This window comes from Cricetulus griseus (genome assembly GCF_003668045.3).
Source record: "Cricetulus griseus strain 17A/GY chromosome 1 unlocalized genomic scaffold, alternate assembly CriGri-PICRH-1.0 chr1_1, whole genome shotgun sequence".
Classification (NCBI taxonomy): domain Eukaryota; kingdom Metazoa; phylum Chordata; class Mammalia; order Rodentia; family Cricetidae; genus Cricetulus; species Cricetulus griseus.
In genome coordinates this window covers 99783634-99799774 of record NW_023276807.1, presented here as the reverse complement: position 1 = coordinate 99799774, position 16141 = coordinate 99783634, and the positions used below count along the sequence as shown (strand labels likewise).

The window sequence follows — 16141 nt, the reverse complement described above, 5'->3', positions numbered from 1 at the left end:
CGCGGGCTGAGAAAGCACCTCAGGGGCCAGCGCGCTAGTGAGCGAGCGTCACCAACAAACCCGAGGGATCGTCTGCACGAGGCTGGGTGGTTTGGAATGGTTACGCCCGCCGGCTCTAGGGGCCGTCTCTGAAGAGTCTGTCCTGGAGGGAGACGGAGGCTGGCGGGAGCGCTGGGGGAAGGGATCCCGGCCTGGAACAACTGCTGACTAATCGGCAGGCGGGATCACGCGCCCGCTGTGCGCGCAGTGGGTTTGGGGCACCTAGATCTCGGCCGGGAGCTGGCGGCCTGACTCCCAGGCGGCCCCCCCCCACCCGGTCTTCAGGGTAGGGGGAACGTGCTTCTGGGGACCTCGGACGCGTGGCCCGAGAGGGCGGGGGGAGGGACTGAGGTCGGTCGGCTGGGGAGGGAGGCCGGGATTGCCGCGGCCGACCCCCTTAACCGTCGGAGTTGAGAAGCCCTGTACTCGTCCTTCAACCAATACCCTTGTTTTAGCAGAAAAGGAAACCCGGGCTCAAGAAATTGAGTACTTCCCCCAAAGTTACAAAGCTGAACTCGACCCAGACCCCGGGACTCCCCCCCCCTCTGTGTACCACCCGGAAGCATCATCTTCCCTGTCCTTGAATTCCCATTCTGTCCTCCTGGCTTTCCAATAAGGTAGGCAGGGTGTGATGGTGCATAATTAAGAGGTCTCTGTCGAGGGTTCCAGAGGGACATTGAAGCGGATTGTTTGCGTGTGAATTTTTTTAAGAGTTACTAACACCATGGACAGACTATACAAACACTAGCATGGCGGGCGTGGACTCTGAAGAAATTAGGGCCCATGTGGGAGAAGTAGGCGTGTCACACCTTTCTAAGGATGGGAGTGGTTTCACCGCTTAAGTCTAAAGCCAGGCTCCCAGATTCCCTGGCGAGAGGGCGGCAAGAGAGTGGGGAGCTGGATGTGTGGCCACCAGTGTAAACTCACTTCCTCAGGTGAGAGATCCAGGCACCCGGAGTCTGTTACCTAGGGACTCACCGTGAAAAACTGCTGCTTGTGTTGTGTGCTAGGAGCAGCAGATGAATTCATTACTTGATTCTTACAAGTTTCATTTTATTAATTGAAGATACGGTTGGAGACTGGCCCAGAGCACTGGAGGCCCAGTTCTGTATGTCTATGGACCAGTCCCTTAGTGCTCAGGGATGAAATGGTTGTGAGAAGGTGCAAGAGGAAGCTTCAATTTAGGTGACCCTGTCTCCAAGGTAAGGGTGAAATTGAAATCTGCCTGCTTTTCCAAACCCAGTACTTGAGGTGAAGAGCAGGTTCACCCCAAATTCCAGAGTTCTCCCCAGCAGGACCTGGGGCCAAGCTAATGTCTTTCAATGAACACATAATCTCTTGAATATGTGTAAAGAATAGTAGCCTGATGAACCTGGAGATGAGAGGGAGCCTCCATCCTCCTTTATTTCAAACCAGTTGGGAGAAAAGTCAAACTTTGCTCATGAGGGTAAGATTCACGATGTGGGAAGGGGGCATTTGAGCTGGGCTCCGGAGTGAATAGGAGATTGCCTATTGAGGGGATGGAGAAAAGGGCACTGCAGGCAGAGATTTCACATTTTTCTTGTAGAAAACTGGCATGTACAAGGGAAAGCCTTGGCAAGGAAGCTAACTAGGTAATCTGCTTTCTGTCCTGAGTCATCCCAGTTGGAGACTTGAGAGGATTGCTAGGGAGTGATAGCAGGGCCTGGAGGAAAGGCTGGGTGTGAGGAAAGTGAGTGACAAAAAGAAAAGAAACAGTGTCTGCCCCAGAGTGTACATGACCCTGGTTGGATCCTGTGGGTATAGGGGAGGAGAAGAAAGAGGAGAGAGATGAATACCAGGTGCAGCAGCCAGAGGGTCCAACACACAAAGAGCACGGGTAACCAAATAGTTGGATTATATAGGGAATAGCAGTCCCCTGGGCTGGAGAAGTTCAGGGTAGAGGGTGGGGTATGCCCGCCAGAAGGGCCGGCTAGGGACAGAGGGATTGCAGGGTGGAACATGACTGCCAGAGTCTGCCTTGATATGTTAAATAGTTTGAAAACCTAATTGGAAAAAAGCTTGCTGTATGGGGCAGGAAATGGCCTGGACCAGCTGGGCCTTCACTTGTAAGCTATCTGTGCCTCCCATAAGTAATGAGGTGGTGTTTTGGGTTTATTGAGAAAGAGCTGGGGGCCAAACCAGGTGCGATGGTGTAGATTTGTGACCTAGTACTCAAAGCCTAGGCAGACACAGGAGAATCTCACATTACAGGCTAGATTGGTTTCCGTGTTGAGACTTTGTTTAAAACAAGCAAAACTTTAAAGAAAGAGAAAGCTGTGGCCTTCAGTCTTTTCCTTTCTCTTATGATCCTGGAAGCAAAATGTGTCTTAATTGCCATTTCACAGATTGGAAAACTTGTCCTCAGACACACAACAGAAGGCTGGAGCAGACACCAGGGCCAGGGCTGGGGAGAAAATAGTGCCACAGTTCTGAACCACTTTGTAAGGCTTGGAATATGGGACTCCTGTAGCCCATTTCAACCATAAGCTGCTTGTCCCATTGGTGGGCCTCATGAAGCCCCTTGTTCAAGGGTACCTGAGGCCATCTGGATTCCCTGAGGCTGGGCACACTAGAAAAGAGGGAGGGAAGCGGGAGTCTAGAGCTGACTTTGACTTTGCCATTCTCAGGGGAATGTGCCCATCTTTTTGGCACTGAAGTTCAATTTTTCTGGCCCTGTATCTTCCACTGAGAATCCTCTTCAGTGTCCACCAGACTGTGTTTTGTTTTTTGGAAGCTGGGTCTCATGTCACCCAGGCTGGTTTTTGAACTCAGTATGTAGCCAAGACCTAATTTTTTCTTTTATTCTTTTTACAGCATTGGAGAGCAAATCCAGGTGCCCATGTATGCTAGGTAAGCACTCTCCCACTGGTCTGCATCTCTAATGACCTTGTATTCCTGATCCTCTTGCCTCCAGCTCCCGAGTGCTAAGAGTACAGGTGTGCACTACCACACTGTCCTAATTGGGACTTTATGCATGGTCCCTGACCATCCCAGACACATGAGCAGGTGGGATAGGAAGGTGGCTAATAAGCACACAGGTTGGGGCTTGAGCCCTCTATGGGCACACTACTGGACCTGCCTCTGCTGGTTCAGTTTTCTGCCTCTGTAAAATGGGGCCATTGGTAAAATAGTTGAGAGGGAGTCAGATAAAAGCAGCAAGAATAATTTGTTACTGTTTTTGTTTATTCCAGTATACAGCCTCAGGACAACTGTTGACTGCCATCAACCAAACTATGCATGCCTGGGACTCTGATGGCTCAGTGTCCCGGGCATTGCCTCTTGCTTCCTCAGTTCTGATGCTCCTGATGAGCTGCCTGTGGTTATTGGGGGCTGGCCCCAGCCTCACATTGGCTCCAGAGCTGCTGCTGGACCCCTGGCAGGGTGAGGACCAGCTGCATGGTCCTTGAAGGATGCTAGAGACTTACTCTAGGGTCTGAGACCAGTTAGTGGAATTATCATGCAGCTTGTGGTGGTCACAAGGATAGGACTGTGACCCAGGCAGGTTAGCCTACAGACATGCCCAGCTTATCCACAGTCAAGGAGGGAAGAGGGTCCTGTAGAAGGCACCGAGGGTGAGATGGGAAGCTGTGGGTAGGAGTTCTGACAGCATCCCTTTCTGATAGCTTTCCCTGGAAATAAGAACTAAAATTTTCTGCCAAACATGTACTTCCCACAAAACCTCCAGCTTACATTACCCAAATGATGTTTAGAGAGGTTAAGCAATTTTTGTAAGGTCATGCAGCTCTGTGGGAGTGAAGAGGTTCTAGCAGGCAATCCCATTAGAACTTGTGTTACTAACCAGATGCAAAAAAGATTCAATAACTGACAAATAGTGTCACTGTACCAGGGACATTGTACCACTTTGTAGCTGGTTGCTAGTGAGAAGACTGTGTGTTGGTTCCTTTCACTGTAACTAGAGAGTGATTAGGTAGTGACACTTGACATACTGGCTTCTGGGTAGGGGAGGCTGGCCTACCAGGTGGCCCTAGTAAAAGGCTAACCCATCCCTCTAACCTGGCACCCTTCTCGTTCCCAGTGCACCGGCTACTGACCCATGCTCTGGGCCACACTGCACTGCCGGGCCTGCTCTTGAGCCTGCTGCTCCTGCCCACTCTGGGCTGGTGGCAGGAGTGCCATCTAGGCACTCTACGCTTCCTGCACAACTCCGCCCTGCTTGCCCTGGCTGCTGGGCTGCTGGCTGTGCTACTGGCAGGCCTTGGGGTGTCCAATGCAGCTGGAGGCTGTGGATACATGCCTGTCCATCTGGCCATGCTGGCAGGGCAGAGTTACTACCCTGGATGGCCCCAGGGGACACTGCCACCATGGCTACTCCCATGGCTGCTGCTGGCCCTGACCCGGCTGCTCAGCTCTGAGCCGCCCTTCCTGCAGCTCGTTTGTGGCCTTCTTGCTGGACTAGCCTGTATCCTTTACCTGAGCCCAGGGACCATGTGGACCTGTGGCTGGGCCTCCGGGGTACCTTGGAAAGAAATGGAATAAGGGGGTCCATGCCCAAGCAATGTCAGGTGTCCAAACATTGCTCCTGGCACATTTTTTTCTGAGCCATGCTCTGACGACCACAGGGAGGTGTCTGTTATAATCAAAGGACCCCATGGGATGCTTGGGAGAGCTAAAGGGACCCTAGAAGTCATTAACCTGGATCCTGTGTGATCAAAGCTAAGATGAGCAAAGAGGAAGGCTCAGGGTGGGAGTGAACCTAGGAACAGAGGCCATCTTAGGGCCCACAGTACAGGTATCTTTAAATATAAGCTTTGCTCCCAAGATACGGGAAAATAGCCACCAAAGAGAATAGGCTGTCGATATAACCCTTCAGGCATCACAGGGGACCATTTCAGAATGCAGACACCAGCTACTCAAGTCTGGCCGACAGTAGAAGGACCTGTCTTCAGGCACACAGGGTTATGCAGTGGCCAGGAAAGTGGAAAGTGGGGTTTGGGAAAGGTACACACTGTTCTGTTTTGGCTGAGTAGTTTCAGGTAGGCAGTTCCCTTTTGTTCTCAGCTTCAGCTTCTCATGTAGTCCTGGAGGATGAAGCAAGGGGAGACATTCCCCTCCCCCCAGTTCAGTTTGGTTTTCCTTGACCTGTCGCCCTGCCCTGGGCAGGCAGATGCTGCTGGGGCCTTCCGGTGGTTGGAGCTCTCAGAGCGGAGATTGCAGGTGTTACAGGACAGTGTCCTTTGCAGGACTCTGGCCCGGTGCTGGCCACTAAGGCTCCTTCCCACCCCAGGCAGTCTGGCTGAACTGCCTGTCACTTATCCTGCTGGAGTGAGGTAAGGGTGATGCCAGGGGCTCAGCATTGGATGGTGCAAGTTGTGACCGTGGCTGGCTGCCCAGGCCACCCGCCTCTCTCCCTACAGACCTGCCACCCCTGAATCTCCTTACCTTGCTTCCCCAAATCCTGGTCTCACAGTGATGGCTCTGCCCAACTTCCACCAGGCCTGGGGCCTGTGCATTTCACATGGATGGACTCAGAGAGGGGCTTGGACTGGGCGGCATCCAGCTTTGCTCCAGGAACCCCGATGTGGGCAGCCCTGGATGAACAAATGCTACAGGAAGGGATCCAGGCTTCACTTCGTGATACCTCCGTTCAGGGTCCCCAGAACTTGATGTGGTTGCCCAAGTCCTCTGTGTCTTCTCTGCGGTAAGACAGGGTGGGCAGGGGTGCAGCTTCCTCATGTGGGAGTTATGCTGCCCTGACATTTCTTCCTTGTCCCCACCTCACAGGCTGCAGCAGCTGGAGCACATGGGATTCCCCACTGAGCAGGCTGCAGTGGCCTTGGCAGCTACAGGGCGTGTGGAGGGTGCCGTATCACTCCTGGTTGAAGGACTGGTGGAAACTGAAGCCCTAGTGACCGAGGGGAGGAGTGGTCCCGCCCACTGCAAGGGCACTGGGCCCTCATAGTTCAAGAAGAGAGTAGGGTCTTAGGCCTGGCCTGAGTCCTTACCCAGTCTACTGTAGGCTTGGGAGCTTGAAGGCATCCTTGGGGGCAGAAGTAGGCCCCAGAATGTTCTTCTACTTTGTAAGAATAAAAGTTTCAACCTGGCCTCCCGAGTGGCTCCTCTGTGTTGGCATCGGGAAGAAGGGGGAGTGAGTGAACAAGCAGTGAATGGGTGGCTGATGGCAAGAGGGTTACTCAGAGTGGTGTCTAGGACCACAGGGCTCTGGCCGCAGCACATAGAGACTAAACAGGGTCAGGCAGGGACGTTTATTGTCCAATACACAGCAATCCATGCATGGCATCCGCAGCAATACTTGGAGTGGGAGTCCCTTGTACACATCCATCCCCACATGGGACACTGGGGAGTGGGGCTTGGGTAGAAGTGAAGGAAGGAGTACCAAGCATTCAGTCAGGGGTTAAGCAGCCTGGACTCAGATTAGAACTCAGCACCAGAAAACAGGACTCTCCAAGGTTTGAATGAGGGGAACTGAGACTTCTGCCTCCATCCTTGCATGTCTGTAGGGCCAGGCAGAGTTCCAGGTCCCCCTATGTTAGAAGACTGAAAGCCTTGTACCTCCACCTGCTCCTGTTTAAGACCTTTTCACCCATTTTGCTGAGGGCAACAGGCCAGGTGCAAGTGAGGCCTGACTTCTTGAGTAGGATTCCTCTCAGGGCCCAGTCCCTGCTTAGTCATGTATAGGTTGCCATCACTGAGACCTGCCTAAGGCCAAGATGGCACAGGGGTCCCTGAGGATATTAATAAATAGGAACTGGCAGTCTCTGGAGGCAGCTGGCCAAATCCAGGCTAGGGGAGGATGCCTGGTGTGGAACCCTCAAGAGCCACCACCATCCTCAGCTCCTCCCGTTGCGTCTCCTGGGGGTCACGATCTGGTAGTTGGTTGGGTGTCCTCCCCTTTTGCCTCGAAGGAGGCTGGGGGTACCCGTGCCATCAGGACCTACCCCGGATCCCAGCTCTGGTTCTGCCGGAGGGAATAAGGAGAGAGGCTATGTTAGGGGGACATTCACATGGGGAACCCACTCTTACCCTGGCATCCTAGAGACGGAGCTGAAGGCTGGTTAGTGCCTCCCCATGACCTCTAAACACCCAGCCCAGGGACAGCATTTGGCCATCTGATGCCTGGTTTGTCTAATGGGAATGGCCAGGCTCACCACATTTACATGTTTGGCATATGGATAACACTCCCTAAGTAGTCAATTTTTGAGGCTTCATTTGGAGTGAAGGTGAATTCTGCATCATCCAAACTTCACAGCAAGTAAACTGAAGCTAGGGAAGAAACTCTTCCTCTTTCCTTGGGTTATAGCACCATTTGGAGGAAAGGGCTTAGTAGAGTCAGGCCCCAGTTGTATTTCTAAAATCAGGGACATTTTCAGATAGACTCTGAGACCCTAGGCAGCACCAACAAAGACCAAAATCAGTTACTAAGGGAGTTGTGGTGAGATATGCCCTGAGCTGCATATAAGTTGAATCCCAAACATAAAACATAGCATGCTTGCTCTGTCCCCTGCAAGAAAACGAACATCCTTCAAAACTCAAAAAGGAGCTCTGTTGTCCAGGAAGCCCACAAGTCCTTTGGTAGCCCCTAAAGCCTGGGAGGAGGTCAGGGTAGACTTTTTCTAGTGGGGGAGAGAGCCTCAGGATAGGTGCTTGGTCAAGCCTTTCCCTGTTCTAGGATAGAAGTTGGAAGCGTGATGGGGGCCACTTCCCACAGAAGGCATTGCTTAGGGATGGGCCACTGATGGGGCCTGGCTTTTCCCAGGTTCCTTGTACACCCTTCAGAGGCTATCAGAAGCACAGCCAGCTAAGGACGGGGTCACAGTGGATACCTCGCTGTCCCTTCTACTGTTGCACTATACTGAGAGGAGGGGGCAACTGAGAATATATAATGTGGTCCCTTGTTCCCAGTGGTCCCTCAGGTCATTTGGAGGCAATGGGGGATGGAGGACAGGTGCCAAGAGGCTTCAGGCCAGGGACTTTCTATGTCTCCATCAAGACGCCAGTCTCCCGTCCTAAAGCAAGGACAAGGCTGGTGAGGCAGGAGGTGGTCCTCCAGATAGTCCCTGACATTTCTAGAGTTTAGAGATGCCACATGGTTAATGGGGAACTAGAAACGGACTGTGTGCACTTTTTTTTTTTTTTTTTTGGCAAAGTTTTGCTCAGTAGCTCACGCTGGCCTCAAATTTGCTGTCCTCCTGTCTCAGCCTTCCAGTGCTGGGATCTTAGGCATGTAGCTATCATTCTTGGCGTGGACAACTCACACTCCAACCTCCAGATCTTAACTCATATTAAGTTTCCTGTCAGGGTTGTCCCTCTCACCTCCACCAGGCACAACCATGTATCTTCTATGACCCCACACATGGTCCCCTCTTCCAAGAAGTTGCCAATGACTATCAAGAAGGGCCCAATCCTTGGGTACTCTCTTTAAATCTCTAAAGTGACTGACAGACAGCTCCCCAGAGCCCAGCTACTTTGCAGGGCCCAGTGGCCATCCAAGCCATCCAAGCACTCAGCGAGTGCTTCCTGTTTTAACCCCGACCCTCCTTCACACTTAGGGCCTCAGTTTTTAGTTTTATAAGAGGAGAGGTTGGACACAATATGGAGGGCTCTGGGCATTGATGTACACATGGGCTGTGACAGGGCAGTGGCTGAAAGGACAAAGGAAAGCCAGTGGGTGGGGACTCTCAGGGGGCAAATGAGAAGCAACCCATTCCTGTGACCTGACAGTCCCGTCTCCCCACACCAGCTATAGGTTCCTTAGCTTCAGCCCCACCCCCCAGAGCCAGGTGCAGGGGAAGGGACTGCCCCCGCCCCCAGCCAGAAGCCGAACCACCTCTCATGCTGCTTGAACTGGCCTTCTAGAACCTTTCCAGTCCAGCTCTGCTCAGCGTTAGTCTTCACCTCTCAGAAACTTTGAGACATCTTGATCTCTGATCTTCCTCTGTGTGTTCACTGGCCTATGATCCTTGTCCTTCTGGTCTTCAGCGAGGTTTCACCTTCATGAAGCCCTCCTGGACTGTCTCCCTTATGAACTGGCTCCCTCCCTCATGGTGACAACTGAACCCAAGGACTTCTACATGCAAGGCAAGTGCCCTACCATGGAGCAGCCATGTCCCCAGCACGCCAGAGGCATATCTATGCTCACCACTCTGTCACTTATCTCTTCTTGGCTTTTGCTACCAGTGTCAGCCCCCTACTCCAATCCTAAACTGCACAAGGGTAGGGCTACATCAATGGGTGTGCTGGAGCCTGTGCCGACAGGTGACTGTCAGAACAGGAAAGCTACTTCTCTGTGCCAGGCTCTATTGCCTTGATGAATGGAAGGATCCAGTGTCTTCTGGCTCACACCAAGCACTGGGAGGCATCTTCTTCATGCCCAAGCCTGCCCCAGGCCCTTCCTGGGAGGGTTTGCCCCTGCCTGCCCACCCTGCCATTACCTGGCCAGATGATGGCTTCCAGCAGGGTGACCCTTCTGGCCAGGAGCTCCAGCTGGGCCTGCTGCTGCAGGAAGCTCTGTAAACTAGGAGCCTGATGGGAGATTGAGAAGAGCAGACGGTGCAAGTCTGGACTCTAAGGGCTGGGCTGGGAGCCAAGGGAGGGAGGTGAAGGCATAGAGATGCTGATGGGCTTCAGGGCAGGGGTCTGGACCAGTGTCCACCAGACCTCAGGGTCCCCCCAGGAGATAGGGAGAGGGTGCACCTAGCTCCTCAGGTAGCCAGATGGATGGGAACTTGGAGGGTGAATGCCAGGCTAAGGATCTGGCTCCCTTAAGCCCTGACAGGCTTAACTTCAGGACATACTAGAACTACAGTGGCAACTATGGGAGGGATACCTGGGGCCAGGGAGGCAGGTCCTGCCAGAGTCTCCAGAAGTTTATGGGGAAGCTGATCAGAACCAGCAAAGGGTCTATTACCCAGAGGTCTCTGGGTCCTGAGTCTGCTTCTGTCACCCACAGTTCCCTACACTTTTGGAATCCAGCTGCATTGCTCTAGATTTGCCTAGAGTTGAAGCCCAAGTTATCAACACCCTTTATTCATAATTCTGTGGGCTTGGGCTCTGACTGTATGACCCATGACCCCAGTATGGCTAGAGTCTAGCTGTTACCCACAATCCCTCACTGATCAGGAATCTGATTTCTTTTTCCTTCCTTCCTTATTTTCTTTCTTTCTTCCTTTTCTTTTCTTTTCTTCCTTTTTCTCTTTCTTTCTTTCTTTCTTTCCTTTTTTTTTTTTTTTTTTGAGACAAGGTTTCTCTGTGTAGCCCTGGCTGTCCTGGAACTTTGTATACCAGGCCTTGAACTCATAGAGCTCTTCCTGTTTCTGACTCTCAAGTGCTAGGATCAAAAGCATATGCTTCCACATTTGGCTTAGGAATCTGGTTTCATTGCTCATGAGTTCTTGCAAATCTCATTCTGTTGTCTCCAAGCTCCTGAAGTCCTGTAAACCTCGACAACCACACTGCCTAAAGAGAGGCACAAGGATGAGTGCAGGAGCAGGACTTTCCCCTGTGCAGAGAAGAAGGTTGGGAAGCCTCTGTAGCTTATGCTTCCTTCAGCCTCAGAACTGGACTCAGGCCAGTTACACCCAAGGAGGCTTTGGGGGAGGCCGGTAAGCAGGGCTGGTCTGGTCTGTCTGTCTCTACTCACCATAGAGCCCAATCATTGTTTCCAAGATTAAAACCCTCTCAGCTAAAATCTTCAAAGCCTCGCGTAGTTGGTGCAACCCCTCCCCCTGTGGAGAAAGAGACAGATGCAGCCGTGATGGGGGGTCAGAAGGGGTCCCTGTAAAGCCTGCCACTGCCAGTGGCCCCTGCCCCACCAGAGACAAGCACCTGTATCCCTGTACCACCCACCACCACAGCCCAAGACCCACGGACAGCCAAACAAGACGGAGAGGTACAGAAGGAGGCAAGGCAGGAGGAAGCAACCCCGAAGACCCCCTCAGAAAGTTCCATTTGATCCCAACTGGCTGCAGATTGTGCCACTCAGGCGGGCACTCCTCTGCTTGCTCCACAGCCTTTGTTCCCAAAGCCCTGTGAAGCCAGCTTGTTCTCTCACCCACATTCTGACATCCTCTGCACAGTTCGTATGACATCCCTGGGCCACCTGTACTCTGTCTGGGAGCTCTGTCTCTTTTCCTCTCTCTCCCTATTTTAACTTCTGACATTTTTAATCTTTCTCTCTACTCATATCCTTCAGATTGACTTTCTGCTTTAAGCCATCATGTTAACCTCACACTAACTAACTGGATCAGTGAGAGCAAGCTAGTGATTCTGTTCTCGCTAGCATGAACAGTAAGTGAAAATCAAATTCTCAGTGGCATTGCTGCTTAAAAGGAGGCTGACCTGGGGCTCCAGCTCTGTCTCTTCAGGAGACTGTTCACCTCTCCATCAGCACTAGTCCCATATTCTGATACACCTTGGGGACAGCCCTCAGCCCAGCCCCTTCCAGCAGCAGCTGAAGGCATCAGTGTGTTCCCAGGGGTGTGAAAAGAGTCCACCAAGCTCCTTCTCTAAGGCCCCCCAGGCCAGGGCTCTCCACTCCCCCCAAAGCAGAGGCTCATTTAGAGAGCCCTCTTGGACTTCCTCCCAGTTTGTTCTTTCCTTCCGTAGCACAGGGCCCATGGTCTTACTCAACACTTCATGACCCCTCCCTAAACAATGTCTAGAATGTGAGTGTTTTCCAACAACACTGGACGGTGAGAGGAGCTATCCCAAGCCTGACAGCATCTAGAAGAGTCTCTCAGCATTTAGTATAGGGTAGGTGAAGAGATGCATAGCATGCACACATTTCCTTTGTGTGTGTGTGTGTGTGTGTGTGTGTGTGTGTGTGTGTGTATGTGTGTGCATGTGTGTGCGTGTGCGAGTGCGTGTGTGTGGTATACGCACATGAGTGTGTATATATATGCCCTCGTGGACTTATACAGAGGCCAGAGGAGAATGTCTTCCTCTTTGCTCTCCATTGTAGTTAAGATTTTCATTACATTTGTGTGGGAGTGGGGTGGGGCTGATCGTGCCATAGTGTACACATTGAGGTCATAGGCCAACTTATGGTCATCACAGCTTGTGTGTGGACATCAGAGAAAAAAATTAAATGAACCAGTTCTTTCTTCCCATCACGTGAGTCCTAGAGATTGAACCCAGGCCTTTGATCTTGTGGCAAGTACCTTCACTGGAAGAACCACCTTGCAGGCTCCTCCATCTTATTTTGTTTTCTACCTTAATTTTTGAGACAGGGTTTCTCTGTGTAGCCCTAGATGTTCTGGAACTCACTCTGTAGATCAGGCTGCCCTCAAACTCACAGAGATCCACCTGCCTCTGCCTCCTGAGTGCTGGGATTAAAGGTGTGTGCCACTACTGCCTGGTGAGACAGGGTCTTAAGCACCCCAATGTGTACTGTTTCAGCTAGCCTGGCTGGCCATCAAGCTCCACCTGCTTCAGGTTCACCATGGTAGGGTTGCAGGCAGATGTGCCATGCCTGACATCTGTGTAGGTGCTAGGGATCGGGGCTCAGGTCTTCATGTCGTTGCAGCAAGTACTCTTTCCCACTGAGCCATTCTCCCACCTTTAAAAATATTTATTTATTATGTTTTCAGTGTTCTGCCTGTGTATATTCTTGCACCAAATCTCATTACAAGAGAGGGCACCAAATCTCATTATAGACAGTTGTGAGCCACCATGTGGTTGCTGGGAATTGAACTCAGGACCTCTGAAAGAGCAGTCAGTGCTCTTATCCTCTGAGCCATCTCTCTAGCTCCTACCTCCTTTTTATGTGATATGTGTGGTGTGTGTATGCATTTGTATACTGGTGTTCACATTTGTGTGCATGCATACATGGACATGTATCTGGAGGCCAGAAGTTGACATCAGAGTATTTTCTTCACCTATTTATTGAGGCAGGATCTCTCAAATGAACCCATAGTTTGCTTCTGCCTTCCAAGCTCTGGAATTAGGGGTGGGCTTTGAAGCCCACCCAGAATTTATGTGAATCCTTATGCTGGCTATCTCTCCAGTACCTTCTCCCTCTTCCCACTCTGTTTTCTTTGAGATATGTCACTCTGTAGCCCAGGTTAACCTCAAACTAACAGTTCTGCTTTAAACTCCTATGATTTGGAACTCCAGACATGAACCATCCAATCCATTAGAAGCAGAAACCCATAAGAACATCTAAGCAATTAATAGGACTTCCAACATGTCTACTATGAGTTTGTTCATTCCCTGGGGCTATTCCTTATGCTCCAGCTGTCCTGTTAATATCATAAATATTGAGCTATTCATGGGTCACTGAACTGCCACTTCAGCCTGGGATACTGGGGTCACTATAGGTCACATGCCAGAGTAATCCCTCTTCAAGTTTCATGGAGCAGGGTGTGAAAATGGGTGATCCTGGGACAGGGGAGATGGTTCAGTGGTAAGAGCAAATAACGAGGACCTGAATTTGGCGCCCTAGAATTCATGTAAAAAGCTATCCAATGCCCATAACCCCAGCACTGGGAAGGTACAGAGAAAGGGGTGGGGGTTGTTTTCTGGCTGTTAGCCTAGCTGAAAAATAGTGAGCTCCCAAGTCCATTCACAAAGGAACAGGGCAGAGAATGATAAACACAACCACACACTTGTACACACACACACACACACACACACACACACACACACACACACTCTCTGCCATGCTGCCTATCCATGCTCCCACGGATAGCCCCGGGTCTCTGATCTGTTTCCCTTTTCTGTTTCCCATCCATTCTCCATATTGGCACTAGAGACATACTTTGCAAACAAAAACCTGACCTCACCATTCACTCTCATTCTTTAATTTTTGAAAAAACATCTTATTTTTTAAGATCCTTAAGTATCTCACTATGTAGTCTAGGTTTGCCTTGAACTTGTGGCCATCCTCCTGCCTCAGCCATCTGAATGCTGGGATTACAAGTGTGAGCCACTATGCCTGGCTCCCAGTTTAGAAATACTTAAACAATGCCCCACTGTTCACCAAAGTTTAGATTCTTTAATGTGGCCTCCTAATTTCTGAGAGCCTCTGGCCTCCATTTCACTTCATGCCTGTCAACTGCCACTCCAAGTACTTGCAACTCTGCAAATATCCCAGGCTCACTCTGACCCAGACCCTCTGTATATACTGCCCCCACTTCTCTGTCTGAATACCCTGTGACTGGTTATGTTCCCTTCATCACTAATACACTACAGCCCCCCTCAACACACAGCTAAATTCCTTTTGTCTTGTGGCTGCTGACCATGGTGTTTTACCCCAGCTCATGGTCACTTCTCCTGGGGACCCAATCTGCAAAGCATCACTCTGCCCTGCCATCTCTGAGCTTGGCATACAGAAGTTTAGGGAACAGTAGTGGGTTCTTGCCCCTCTGAGGGTTTGGATGTTTTAGCCCACTTCACTTCTGGCCCTGCTTTGCCACCAGTTTGCTCTGAGGAGCTGGGCCTCAGTTTCCCTGTCTGAATAAGGGCTTCCCTCTTAATTAGGTAGAGTAACTCAGGCCAGTCACTCAGTTCCTGCAGTACATGACTGTGGCCACCTGGTGACACTGCTGAGCCACACTAAACCTGGCAAGCAGCTCTGAAAGCTGCACTACCCTTAGGGGGCGCTGGTAGGTGAAGTAATGATGTACCACTGTACCAGGATCCCTACCTACCTCCAACAGAGCTGGTCCCTCAGCCCAGAAGCCTCATGCATCTCCAGCCAAGCGAAGCCTTTCCCAGGCAGCAAGCAGGGGCAGAAATGCAGGTGGTAAAAGGAGGAAGGTGGGCAAGTCGGGGTCCTGCTACCTCTTGGGGACACCTCCCTTAGGTGGTCCTGGGTTCAAGGTCTCATCTGGGGTGGCCCAAGGCTCCCATGTGAGGATAGGGACTGCACAGCCTGGCTCTGTTGTGACCTGGTTTTTCCCATACCTTCTGGGATGAGTGAAAAAAACAAAAAACAAAAAACAAAAACCCGTTTTCTCACCCAGGGTCTCTGGGAGAGTGAGGGGAGGCAGAGGGTTGCTCACATGGGTCTCCCTGCTGGGACCACATCCACACTGTCAAAGGCCAGGGACAACAGGGAGTGGAAGAGTGAGGATGGAGAGTGGGGAAGCAAGCACCTTGGGGAGGTAGCAGGGCCCCTAGAAGTCATGGGATACACGGAGGTGCACTCATGCAGGGTGAGGGCTACCACGGCTGTATCCATCACTGACTCCATGACCACAAACAGAGAAAACATGGTTCATGGCTGGTGCTGGCACTCAGGAATGACAGGAAGGCATGATGCCACCTTCTAAAGAGTACTCAGGCTGTCTTTCTTGTAGGAATGTTTACTCGCACCCTACCTACTTTCCAAATGTCTCCTGTGCCAGCAGTGGTTGCCATAACACGTCAGGACATGGTTCACTCTAGGTTCTTTAAGAGAACTAGATTCTTAGGCCCCACGTCTGTTCATCAGTTCTCTCCATTGACCTTGAAGGTTCCCAAGACCTCACACACATCTTGAGCTTTCTGAGTATGTGGTTTCTAAGTCTCTCTTCCCATTTACTCCAAATCTGCTATGCATGTGGCAGTTTCTAGGCCTCCCTTTCTATTGTGCACAGTGTGCTTTGTATCTGGTAGTCTCTACATCTCCTTATCTCATTTTCCATGGTTCTCTGTGTGCATGCTTCCTTTGTGGATCCAAGTTTCTAGGCTTCCTTTATGGATCACTTGAAGTATGTGATAGTACCTATTACAGATCTTCTGGGTGTAACAGAGTTAGGTCTCCTGGAGTCTCTGTGAGTATGTTAGTTTCTAGGTCTCCAGTCCTGTATACCATGGCTCCCCTGCGCATCCCTTCTTGTTTCCTGACTTTCCTAAGGTCCCTTTTCTGTTTTGGGTGGATAGTGTCTTCACATTTCTCTTTCTTCTGTAGACAACAGAACAAAGTCAAAACCTTTGCCAGGAGGGACCCTGGAAATGGAGATGCAGTCTGCATCACCTAAACTGCCCAGCAAGAACAGGCAGAGCCTCCTTGGCTTGGAAAGGCTACAGAGGTTAAGTGGGTAAAGACAGAGGCAGAGACAGAGGCAGAGAGCATGGATGGGGTCTGCTTGGAGGGCTAGGCTAGCCCTGCCTGGTGGGG

General features: G+C 51.2%; 2 protein-coding genes across 5 annotated transcripts in view; one reads left to right on the top strand and one right to left on the bottom strand.

Moving 5' to 3' along the window:
• Positions 1–119: 119 nt before the first annotated feature.
• Positions 120–6123, top strand: Rhbdd3 (rhomboid domain containing 3). The gene is given in 10 exon segments (XM_027387368.2): positions 120–135; positions 498–656; positions 1106–1241; positions 2875–2910; positions 3252–3441; positions 4097–4480; positions 5186–5348; positions 5436–5467; positions 5470–5719; positions 5803–6123. Coding segments are annotated over 6 exon segments (1155 nt in total). The 5' UTR covers positions 120–135; positions 498–656; positions 1106–1241; positions 2875–2910; positions 3252–3293; the 3' UTR covers positions 5981–6123.
• A 746-nt stretch (positions 6124–6869) lies between these two features.
• The window catches only part of Emid1 (EMI domain containing 1), a 48838-nt gene continuing 39566 nt past the window's right edge, over positions 6870–16141 (bottom strand). For 3 of the 4 annotated variants that reach the window (XM_027387366.2, XM_035453266.1, XM_035453265.1), the window contains 2 exons: positions 10679–10763; positions 6870–6997 (listed from right to left, as the gene is read on the bottom strand). In XM_027387366.2, coding sequence (XP_027243167.1) covers positions 6870–6997; positions 10679–10763 — 213 coding nt within the window. Of the gene's footprint in view, positions 6998–9470; positions 9562–10678; positions 10764–16141 lie in introns of all 4 variants that reach the window. The other variant, XM_027387365.2, reaches the window with a different exon arrangement.